The sequence below is a fragment of the Gastrolobium bilobum genome, unplaced genomic scaffold, assembly GCF_033153095.1.
Source record: "Gastrolobium bilobum isolate Gb01-03AN ecotype WA unplaced genomic scaffold, APGP_CSIRO_Gbil_v1 utg728, whole genome shotgun sequence".
Classification (NCBI taxonomy): domain Eukaryota; kingdom Viridiplantae; phylum Streptophyta; class Magnoliopsida; order Fabales; family Fabaceae; genus Gastrolobium; species Gastrolobium bilobum.
This window is the reverse complement of record NW_026899225.1, coordinates 136,798-148,326: the sequence shown is the minus strand read 5'-3', so window position 1 is coordinate 148,326 and position 11,529 is coordinate 136,798. Positions and strand designations below refer to the sequence as shown.

The following is an 11,529-nucleotide window of genomic DNA, read 5'->3' as shown; positions in this document are numbered from 1 at the left end:
TGACTGCTCATATTTAATGTAATTTATAAAAAAAAATTATAAACAGATCATTCACATAAAAATATATATAAATATAATCATATAAAATTAGTTAATCAATGTTTACTAAATAAGTTCAAAAATTACCCAATCACATTTTTACAAGTTCGTAAAACACAAATAAATAAAAATGTACGTTATTATTATGTCAATTTAAATTTGTAACTCAGAATCCTACTAAACACACCTCTCAATGATATTTAAATTGTCAGATATTGTGAACTCCTATTTTTTAAATTCATCTATATTGAAATGACATATGTCACATTCTCTTAATTTACAGTTTCGTAAATTGCTTCAGTATTGAAAACTGAAATTTGAAGTCATTGTATAAGAGTATAATACTAGCAAATAAAATTATAATTTTTTTAAAAAAGAGTTCTATTGTATTTTCCGATAAGATGCAATAATTTTGGTTTTTAATTTTTTTTTATTTTTTATAAAAATGCATGAGTTATTATATAAAGTTCTTTATAAAATAACATGTTATTAAGATACATTATTAGGTCAAAGTAAAATTGATAAATACGAATTTAAAACAAAAAATAAAACTGAAAAATAAATATGTGAATTTTAAAAAGCTTATATATATTTATATCTTAAAAAATCTCATTTTGATAGCTTTTAACATTTATTTCTTTACTCATTATAATAAAAAGTTCTTTATTTTTTATTCATTATAACACAAAATTCTTTTTATAATAAAAACTTTCATAAAAATATGTTTGGCTAAACTATTGTTAAAAATAAGATTTCCCAAAAAGACATAAAATGTAAGTATTTTAGTAATTGTAGGTGGGTCCACAAGTTCTAAGGTAAAAATATGGCAAAACAACCCCTCTTATGTAATTAAAAAAAATCATTCATATTAGAGGAGCTTTTGAATATATATATATATATATATATATATATATATATATATATATATAAGTCATTTAATGTAAGGTGATGTTGATAAAGAATTTCCTCCTTAAACTTAGCCATAAGGAAGACAATACAAGGTGAAGTGTGATGACTAAAGTGCTATTCATTTGGTGAAAAATTCTACCTATCACTCATATTAATGTAAGACATCATTAGATTTAGGATATGTTAGAGGAAAAATAGCTTCAACTCGTAAAGGTGAATATAAACATGAATTGGTTAAACATGAGGACGAAGCAACATAGTGTCATCAAGGAAGTTTAAAAACTATTGCTATAGGAAGTCAATGATTGTAATAGGTTGTGTGTTCAATTCCCATCAATGTATAAAAAAAAAAACTATTGCTAAAGTTTTAAGCTAACGGACCCGACGCATTGAAGTTGAAAGAGGAGATTTGTTGAGATGAGTTCATCATTCAATGCTTGGTAGCTGAGCGTGCAAAACATTTATCGTTGCACAACTCAATGTGTGATCTAACACACCAATAAATACAACAATCCCATTAATTGCAATAGATTCTAGAAGGATGTAAAGAGTTTTATCTCATCTATATAATGAGATGAACGTCATTTATAAAAGGTTAAACACTTACAATGTATTCATCTATGATTGAAGCTTGGGAATATAGACGAACTTTGTATATCACCTTTGTTAGATGAAGATGGAGTGTGTACCTCTAATAATTACGGAGAATAACTGTTATAATTCCATTATTCATAGAGTAAAAGATTTTACCGATTTAAGTCCCATAGTTTTTACTCTTATGTATTAGGAAAGGTTTATCACATTAAAATTACTATGTATATTATTTGTTTATTTCCATCTTTCATTTTCTGTATTACGAACATTTTATGAGTCAAATTCTACCCGAAAACAAGATCCTTGTCTAATATTAACACAAGCTTAGGAGTTTTTTTTTATACAAGATTTACTCCTAGTTCTAGTAACATGCTCCGTTGTTTTTCATACACTGGATGCATTATCTCTCTTCTAGTCAGGGGCGGCGCCTCCTTTTGTAAGAACAGTGACTAAAGTGCCACTGTTTTTCATCTTATTTTTTTAAATGCCACATCAACAGTACAATTTACCAATCTGCCACGAGTGCAAGTTCGCCCAGCGAAGTAGCAAACTCTGTGTACTGATGTGTCACGTTCCTGGTGGACATGTAGTTCGCTTGTTATTTTATTGCATCACATGCAGAAGATGAATCAAAGACAAGCAAGAAGAAGCAATAAGGAGAAAGGGAAAGTCAAAAATTATATTCATCAGAAAAGTGAAGTGTACAACTAAGTCTATCTTCATTCACCCTTTATGGTGATGTTATGTCTGAGAGCAAAAGTAAAATAGAATAGTAACTAACTTGGTTACAACTCAACTATACAAACAGAATAGTAACTAACTCAGCTAAGGTTAATAAACCATGGTTAATAAATTGAATCAGAGTATTAATTTATTAACTATAATACTCCCCCTCAAGATGGAGAGTGAATGTCATGAATGCCCATCTTGGATAATAGTGGCAGTAATTTTGTTGATGGTAAAGCTTTAGTGAAAAGATCAGCAAGCTGAGAATGTGTCCTGATAGGAAGCAATTTGACTAAACCAGAGGACACATGATCTCTAACGAAATGACAATCAATCTCGATGTGCTTCGTACGCTCATGAAATGTGGGATTAGATGTTATGTGGACAGCAGCCTGATTATCACAAAATAGGAGGGCATGAGAAGTAAGCTTGCAACCAAAATCTAGCAGCAATTGCTTCAGCCAGCATACTTCTGCAGTGGTGGCAGCCATGGCACGGTACTCTGCCTCTGCAGACGACCTAGAAATGGTGGACTGCTTCTTTGTTTTCCAGGAGATCAAAGACTCACCCAGAAAAACACAGTAGCCAGTGACTGATTTGCGGGAATCAACACAAGTTCCCCAATCTGCATCACTGAATGCCTTGAGTTGAAGAGGAGAAGAAGATACCTTGGCCAGGTTTACCTTTTAAGTACTTGAGCAAATGATAGACAACCTGCAAGTGTGTGGTCCGAGGTTGAGATACAAACTGGCTGAGCTTATGGACAGCAAAAGTAATATCTGGCCTGGAAAGAGTGAGATATAAAAGTCTGCCCACTAAGCGACGGTACTGGAAAACATCCTCCAATGGTTCACCTTCAGTAGCATTTAATTGAATGCGTGGATCCATGGGGGTCTGAACCGGTTTACAAGCAAGGTATCCAGCATCTTCTAGGAGCTGCAATGTGTAATGACGTTGAGATAGACTAATTCCTTTCTAGGATCTAGCTAGTTCAAGGCCTAGGAAATATTTGAGAGTACCTAGATCCTTGAGCTTAAACTGAGTGTGAAGAAAAGATTTCAGGGCATCAATGGCATCAACAGAAGGACCAGTGATGATTATATCATCTACATATACTAACAAGGCAACAAAAGAGGAACCATGACCCTTAGTGAATAAGGAGTAATCAGACTTGGACTGAGTGAAACCTTGTTGTAAAAGGACTGTAGAGAACTTGTTGTACCACTGTCTTGATGCTTGACGTAGCCCATAGATGGCTTTGTGTAATCTGCATACAGGCTTAGTGCCAGGAGCAAATTTCTCCCCCTGAATGGAATAGCCAAGAGGTAGGTCCATGTACACCTCTTCAATTAATTCACCATTTAGAAATGCATTGTTGACATCTAATTGATGGAGATGCCAGTTTTGCATAGAAGCAATTGTAAGAAGAGTCTTAACAGTAGCAAGCTTGGTTACCGGTGAAAATGTATCAATGAAATCTATGCCTTCTCGTTGTGTAAAACCTTTGGCCACAAGACGAGCTTTATGTCTATCAAGTGAACCATCATCCTTGAGTTTCAGCTTGTAGATCCACTTACAGCTGATTGCCTTCTTGCCAGGTGGTAATGCAACTATAGACCATGTCTTGTTGGCTTGCATAGCATTCAGTTCAGCTTCCATAGCTGCACACCATTGAGGAAGCTTGACTGCTTGGTGATAAAAGTGAGGTTCATAGTGAGATGAAACATTCAAAATGAAATTATGGTAATGTGGATATAATTGGTTATATGAAATGACTGAGGACAGAGGATATAATGTCTCTGCTGCATCAGTGGTTGTGTGAGTTAAGAGACTGCAATGATAATCTTGAAGATATTGAGGAGCCCTAGATATCCGAGAAGATATGCGAGTAATTATAGGTGGAGTAGGATTATCAGCTGTGTTATGATGGAGCTGTGCAGGTTCTGTTGGAAATGGAACCTGCTCTTGAGAATCAAGATCCTTGCAAGGCAAAACCAAGTCAAGAAATAAATCAACCTGTGAAGAACCTTGAACAATACCTTGAAAAGGAAAAACTTCTTCATGAAAAACCACATCACGGGATGTGAACAACTGATGAGTGTTCAAATCATACAGGCTATAAGCTTTCATACCTGGTGGATATCCCAAGAAAACACAAGCTCTAGCTCTAGGCTGAAACTTAGTGCGATTAGCAGATAAAGTGGATGCAAATGCAAGACATCCAAAAACTCGTAGAGTAGAGTAATCAACAGGCCTGTCATATAAAAGCTCAAATGGAGATTTGAAGTTAATTACCGAAGAAACAGTACGATTAATGAGAAACACAGTCGTGGACACACATGCTGACCAGAAGCGTAAAGGAACTTTTGATTGAAAAAATATCGAAAACCAGAACAATCAGCAGTGGAGAAGGGTCCTCAGATGTCTAAATGAACAAGGTCAAAGGGATTTGCTGAAATATGTGCTTGAGAAATAAAAGGCAATTTTCGCTGTTTGGCTAATGGACAAATAAAGCATGGCCTTTTATTATTATTGAACTGTGAATCAGAACATTGAATTCTATCTTTCATGTGTACAAGACACCTATAAGATAAATGTCCTAATCTATGATGCCAAGTATGCACAGAAATAGTATTAACAGCAGTATCAAACAAATCAGTACTAACAGAGGTCCTAGTATATAGTACATACAACCCCTCCAACTTGCTACCCTTGCCAATCATCTTGTTGGACTTCTCCTCCTGGATAGCAAATGTATGAGCAGAGAAAGTAATTGTAAGTTGGGAGTCAGTGGATAATGCACTAACAGACATCAAATTGAACTTGAATTGAGGAACATATAGAACATCTCTGAGTACCAACTGTGAATTGAAACGAACATCACCAACCAAGTAAACTGGTATACTAGTGTGATTGAGTAATGTGACAGTGCAACCATGAACTGGCCGAAGAGATAAAAAATGATGAGCATGAGCAGAGATGTGTTTAGAAGCTCCTGAATCAACTATCCAAATATCTTTATCCGAAAATATTGGATTGGTGGAAATGGAAAAACAGGTACCTGTGTTGAAAGCAGTAGCAGGACCAGCAACTGCATCAGAGGTCTTGTTAATGAAGGCCATGTGATTGGAAAGCAAACTCAGGAGTTGACCACAACTATTTGAGTCAATGTTTTGAAGAACATTATTCAGCGGATGAAAGTTTTGTGTGTAATGTGCAGCATCAACATGAGAAGTATGTACTTCAGCCATATTGGAAGAGAATGATGATTTCTTCTGCCTAGGCTTGAAGCCTGGGGGATATCCATGGAGCTTATAACATTTATCCACAATATGTCCATGATATTGACAGTGGGTGCAGAAAGGGCGTTCCTTCTTGAAGCCTTTGTTCTGACCTTCAAGTTTGGCTGCAAAGGTCATTGTGTTGGTGGATTCAACACCAGAACCATGAGGTAAAATTTGACGTTGATGTTCTTCTTGCATCACCAACGAAAACACTTTGTTGATCGGAGGCAGAGGATCATTGAGAAGGATTTGACCTCGGATCTGAGCAAAGGAGTCATTCAATCCCATGAGGAAAGCCATTGTATATTCCATATGAAAATATTCCAGTAGTCGTTGAACACCACCACAGGTGCAAGAGCCACATGTACAGGAAGGGCGAAAGGTACTCAACTCTTCCCAGAGAGCCTTCAAACGAGTGAAATATGCTCCAACAGCCTGTTGTTCTTGACTCAGATTAGCCAAGTCTCGTCGAAGCATGAAGATCTTTGGTCCATTTCGTTGTTGAAAACGATCTTTAAGATCGTTCCAGATCTCCAAAGCCGAATCAGAAAAAAGGATACTAGCAGAAATTTCCTTGGAGACAGAGTTGAGAATCCAGGAAATTACCATATCATTGTTGCGAGTCCAAGATCTGAGAAGAGCAGGATTAGTTCCATCAGGTTTGAGAAGTGTACCATTCACAAACCCTAATTTGTTCTTCACAGATAGAGCTATGGTCATGGCGCGACTCCAGGATGAGTAGTTGTCTTCGGTGAGAGATTGAGAGACCAAAACCAGACCTGGACTATCTGAATGATGGAGAAAGTAAGGGCTGGGGGAATCATCAGCACCGTGAAACGCCATGGAAGACGAGGAACACTATCTGTAGATCTGGAAAAAAAAAATCACGATCTCTATATCGGAGGAGAGAGATCAGAGTGCGGAAATCATAATGCGAAAAAATGCTCTAGATACCATATTGCATCACATGCAGAAGATGAATCAAAGACAAGCAAGAAGAAGCAATAAGGAGAAAGGGAAAGTCAAAAATTCTATTCATCAGAAAAGTGAAGTGTACAACTAAGTCTATCGTCATTCACCCTTTATGGTGATGTTATGTCTGAGAGCAAAAGTAAAACAGAATAGTAACTAACTTGGTTACAACTCAACTATACAAACAGAATAGTAACTAACTCAGCTAAGGTTAATAAACCATGGTTAATAAATTGAATCAGAGTATTAATTTATTAACTATAATATATTTAATTCAATATTATTAATTATTGCATAATCAACAAATTATTAAATACAAAATTAAACAAAATTAATATAAAAATTATCTAACCTACATTTCAACCTATAAATAAATAATGCATTAAAACAATTTATTTAATACATTAATTAAACAATATGGCACTATTAATATTACTAATAATTGCATAATTAAAAAAATTAATTGATAAATTTAACAACATTAATATAAAAAATTTATAACCTAAATTTAAACCCTATAAATAATTTCAAACAATTCATATTATTAAATAAAGCATTATATTAAATAATAAACATAATAACATTAACATGCATATCCTAAGCCATTGTAATAAGGGTAAAACTAGTATCATGTAACATAATCTAAATAATTTTTCCTACTCAAACAAAAATGTATGTGGGTCCCATACATATAATAAAAACAAAAAATAAAAAATGATGGTACGAAAACCAACGGGTGAGTGGATAAAAAACTTTACATCATGTTACATAATATTAGATTTTCCCTTGTAATAATTGTGTCTTCTAACCTAATGTTTCATCATATATATAATAATTAACAACATTTAAATAACACTAAAAAATTGTAAAAAAAATTAACTAAATCATAAATTACTAACCTCAAATGTAGAGAGAGAAAGAAAAATTAGAAAGGGGGAAAGTGAGAGAAAGAAAAATGAGAGAGAGTGAGAGGGGGAGAGATTCAGGTGGGAGAAATGGGGGGAGGGGAGGGGGGTTTATATACGGTGGTGAAAAATAGCCGTTGCACCAAGTTTGCTGCCCACCCCAGCGAACTTGGTGCATGTCAGCCACGTGGCATGCTAGTCGTTACACGTAGTTCGCTGAAGTGGGAAGCAACCTTTGTTGTATGCAAGGCACGTGACTTGGCAGGTGGGAACGTGCAGGGCATTAATTGCTGCAGAGTTCGCTACTAATACAAGCGAACTATGTGTCCGCAGGAACGTGACACATCAGCACACAGAGTTCGCTACTTCGTTGGATGAACTTGCTCTCGTGACATATTGGTAAATTGCATTGTTGGCAGGCATTTAGGAAAATAAGATAACAAACAGTGGCACTTTGATCACTATTCCTTTTTTGTATATGGGGGTTTTCGGCGTGTTTGGCTTTGTTTTTGTGAGGAGTTAATCTGTTTTTTTTTTTTTTTTTGTATTTTACCGAGCTGACACCTTATTGTATTATCATGTACGACGAGGAGATACTTTGACAAGAAAAGTTATGTCAACCGGAACGAATTCTCTTAATATGATCATACCATGTAAAATGATTTTAATCATACAATCATTAAAAAAATAAGAGGAAAAAAATATAAAAATAAAAAATTACAAAATTATTAAAGTTGATTTATTCATTAATAATTAAGATCTTCTCGTATAAAATGATGTGATCACGTTAACTAATTATTTATTTCCCCCCAATAACACATATTTTAATGAAATGCTGATAAGATTTCATTATATCGAGTTATTAACATAAGTCTCTTTATAGAATTTTATGACCGCGCTGCTCACATTAATAGCCGTTAAAACATGCTCTCTTGTATACAACTGCAAAATAACCGTTGCAGAAGATAATTCCATTGACTGAGTTATCAAAAAATTTCAGTGGTACACGGGTTTCCGTTGATTTTGATAATAATAAGAAAACACATGCTGATACTTAAATAGTAATGGACTGATTAAAATTGTTATGACGTAATTTGTTAAAAAAAGAATTGAAGGGAGGTAACAGACAAAGTTCTTTGCGTGCACGGAATTAAGTCAAGACTTAAACAAGGAAAATAAAACACCTCAACGTTGAGTGGCACATTTTCAGTTGTGCCACATTCTCACATGTCAGGATCAGGGTAATAAAGTCGACGAATAATATTAATCTAGTATTAGACTATTGAATTTTGAATTTGGTTCGGAAAGTCAGGCTTATCTCAGAACGGGGGAACTGTCCTACAACTACCACAAGGGAAAATATCCTTTTGCTCTGCAAATTAAGCCACAAAATCAAACACTCACAGCTTGTTTTGATTAGAAAGTTGAAGTTTTGTTCTTAGGACCATGGCAGAGAAGAGCAAAATCCTAATACTTGGAGGCACAGGATACATTGGAAAATTCATAGTTGAGGCAAGCGCAAAAGCAGGACACCCAACGTTTGCCTTGGTTAGGGAGAGCACTGTTTCTCATACTGACAAATCAAAGCTTATTGAGAGCTTCAAGAACTCCGGAATCACCCTCTTTTACGTTTGTGTCTTTCAATCACTATTTTTTATTTTTACTTACAGAACTACTTCAGATTTCAAACCAACTATTCTGACATCTCTCTCTCTCTCTGATTCTCTGTAGGGTGATCTAACTGATTATGGAAGCCTTGTCAAGGCAATCAAGCAAGTTGATGTTGTGATATCTACTCTAGGTTTACAACAGATAGATGACCAATTGAAGCTCATAGCAGCAATAAAAGAAGCTGGAAACATCAAGGTGCATAAGCCTTCTTTTACATAATAATTAACTAACTCGTTGAAAACTGATCTTATTTTTTCCGCTTAGTTAAAATGGTTGAATGCTTGAAATAGCTATATATATATATATATATAAGGTGGTGTTTCTTGTGTCATCAGAGGTTCCTCCCATCTGAGTTTGGGATAGACGTGGACCGTCACAATGCAGTTGAGCCAGCTGCCAGCAGTTTAGAGAAAAAAGCGAAAATCCGAAGGGCAATTGAAGCTGAAGGAATTCCTTACACTTAGGGTGTGTTTGGTACAGGATAAATTTTTTGGTGACCGGGAATCATGATTAATGGAAATTCAGTAGGAATTGAGTTTACTTGGAATCTTACGAAAGATGTGTTTGGTTCACCAAAATATTACCGGGAATATTGGGTAAAAATTACTGATTCCATATTTGGTTTAGAACGAAATATGACTTGTAATATGAGGTTATTTTACAAAAATAACCCCAAACTATTTTTACTTTTGTAATTGATAGATTGGGTCTAGATTTTTATGTGTATTGGGGTATTTTTGTCTCAAAATTTATTGTTGTCCTTTCCCTTTACTTGGTATTCTGATTGGTATTCCGAATTACCATATTATTTTTGGTAATCTGAATAGTGACTTTTCTTTATAAATCAAATTACCGGTAATCCTTGGATATCCGGGAATCGTAATTTATTCCTTCTACCAAACGTGGTAATTACATTTATCAAAGAAGGATTACCGGTAATCCTCTCCAAAAACTTGAACGAAACACCCCCTTATGTATGTTCTAATGCCTTTGCTGGTTACTTCTTATCCACACTCGGACAGCAAAATGTTACGGCTCCACCCCGGGATAAGGTAGTTATTCTTGGAGATGGAAATGCCAAAGGTAATAGATACTAAGCAAGCAGTTATGTTATGTTGCCTCAAGTTGTGCTCTTGAATTAAACCTTTTATTTCAGGAGTTTATGTCACGGAGGAGGACATTGGGACTTATACCATCAAAGCAGTGGATGACCCAAGAACCTTGAACAAAATTCTGTACCTGAGACCCCCTGCCAATGTTTTGACCTTTAACGAGCTCGTCTCCTTGTGGGAGAATAAGATTAAGAGCACCCTTGAGAAAAGTTATGTTCCGGAGGATCAACTTCTAAAGAACATCCAGGGTTAGTATGAACATTCAATTGAGACTTTTCTGGCTACCTTCACAAATTCAACTTAGAAGAATCTTTAGTCCCTGTTAACACTCGACTAGTTTTTAGATGGATGAACTTGTTTGTCTTGGATTCCTTAAACAAAAAACGTGAGGATGAGTTCAATTCACTGATAGAATGCGTAGAACATACCCATCTTTTTTGTTTTTTTTGGTCCTCTGCAAAAACAACTTAATATACAACTAAAAGGTGGAAACCTAAAGTTTAAACTATTTGGTGATGTGCTCATGCAAGAGTTTGGACTTGCACTTGGTATTGGACAATGCACAAACTCCGCTTTTATTGATAGCAGATGTACTATTATTTATGTTTTGATTGTTTTTTCTTCTCTGCAGAGACTCCTTTCCCTGGGAACTTCATGTTGGCGTTATGCCACTCAATGCTGGTAAAGGGGGATTGTACAAACTTTGAGATTGACCCTTCTTTCGGTGTGGAGGCTTCTGAACTTTATCCTGAGGTGAAATACACCACCATCGACAACTCTTTGAATGCGTTTGTCTGAAATCTAAGGAATATGCATCGCTGCCAATATGTAAACTGTCAAAATATGTACTTGTTTTCTTATTAATTGTTGTAAATATTAGGTCTTTTATTATTATTAGTATTTGTTGTATTGGGCCAAGCCCATTAGGTCAAGAATTAGGGTTTTTGGTCTCTATAAATAGAGACCTCTTTGTATCATATTAATTCACAATTCAATAATATTTCAAATACCCTTTTCTTTCAAGTTGGTATCAGAGCTCTCGATCCAGAGGGCTCTGCTTCCGCGCCTACGAAACCTTTCTATTCTTTTTTACGTCTCTCGCTGCCATCAGCCGCCACCGGAAAATTTTTTCCGGGGACCTCTTGGACCGAGAAGACCATTGCTTCACTGTTCCTCTTTCTTTTTCTTGTCTATTACACAACCAGAAACAAACGTTCACAGAATCAACGTACAGAACCACCGTACAGAACCTGTTCATCGCGATTGGAACCTTTTTCCGGTGGATTCTTCACTCCGAACAGCCACAGAAACCATCGC

The 11,529-nt window shown here is 35.4% G+C and overlaps 1 protein-coding gene across 1 annotated transcript; it reads left to right on the top strand.

The window, feature by feature from the left end:
- Positions 1-8,739: 8,739 nt before the first annotated feature.
- LOC133288583 (isoflavone reductase-like protein) lies at positions 8,740-11,218 on the top strand. The gene is made up of 6 exons (XM_061486381.1): positions 8,740-9,058; positions 9,161-9,295; positions 9,436-9,559; positions 10,070-10,183; positions 10,257-10,460; positions 10,844-11,218. The coding sequence occupies exons 1-6, from the start codon at positions 8,876-8,878 to the stop codon at positions 11,008-11,010; spliced, it is 927 nt and encodes a 308-aa protein (XP_061342365.1). The 5' UTR covers positions 8,740-8,875; the 3' UTR covers positions 11,011-11,218.
- The last annotated feature ends 311 nt before the right edge of the window (positions 11,219-11,529 follow it).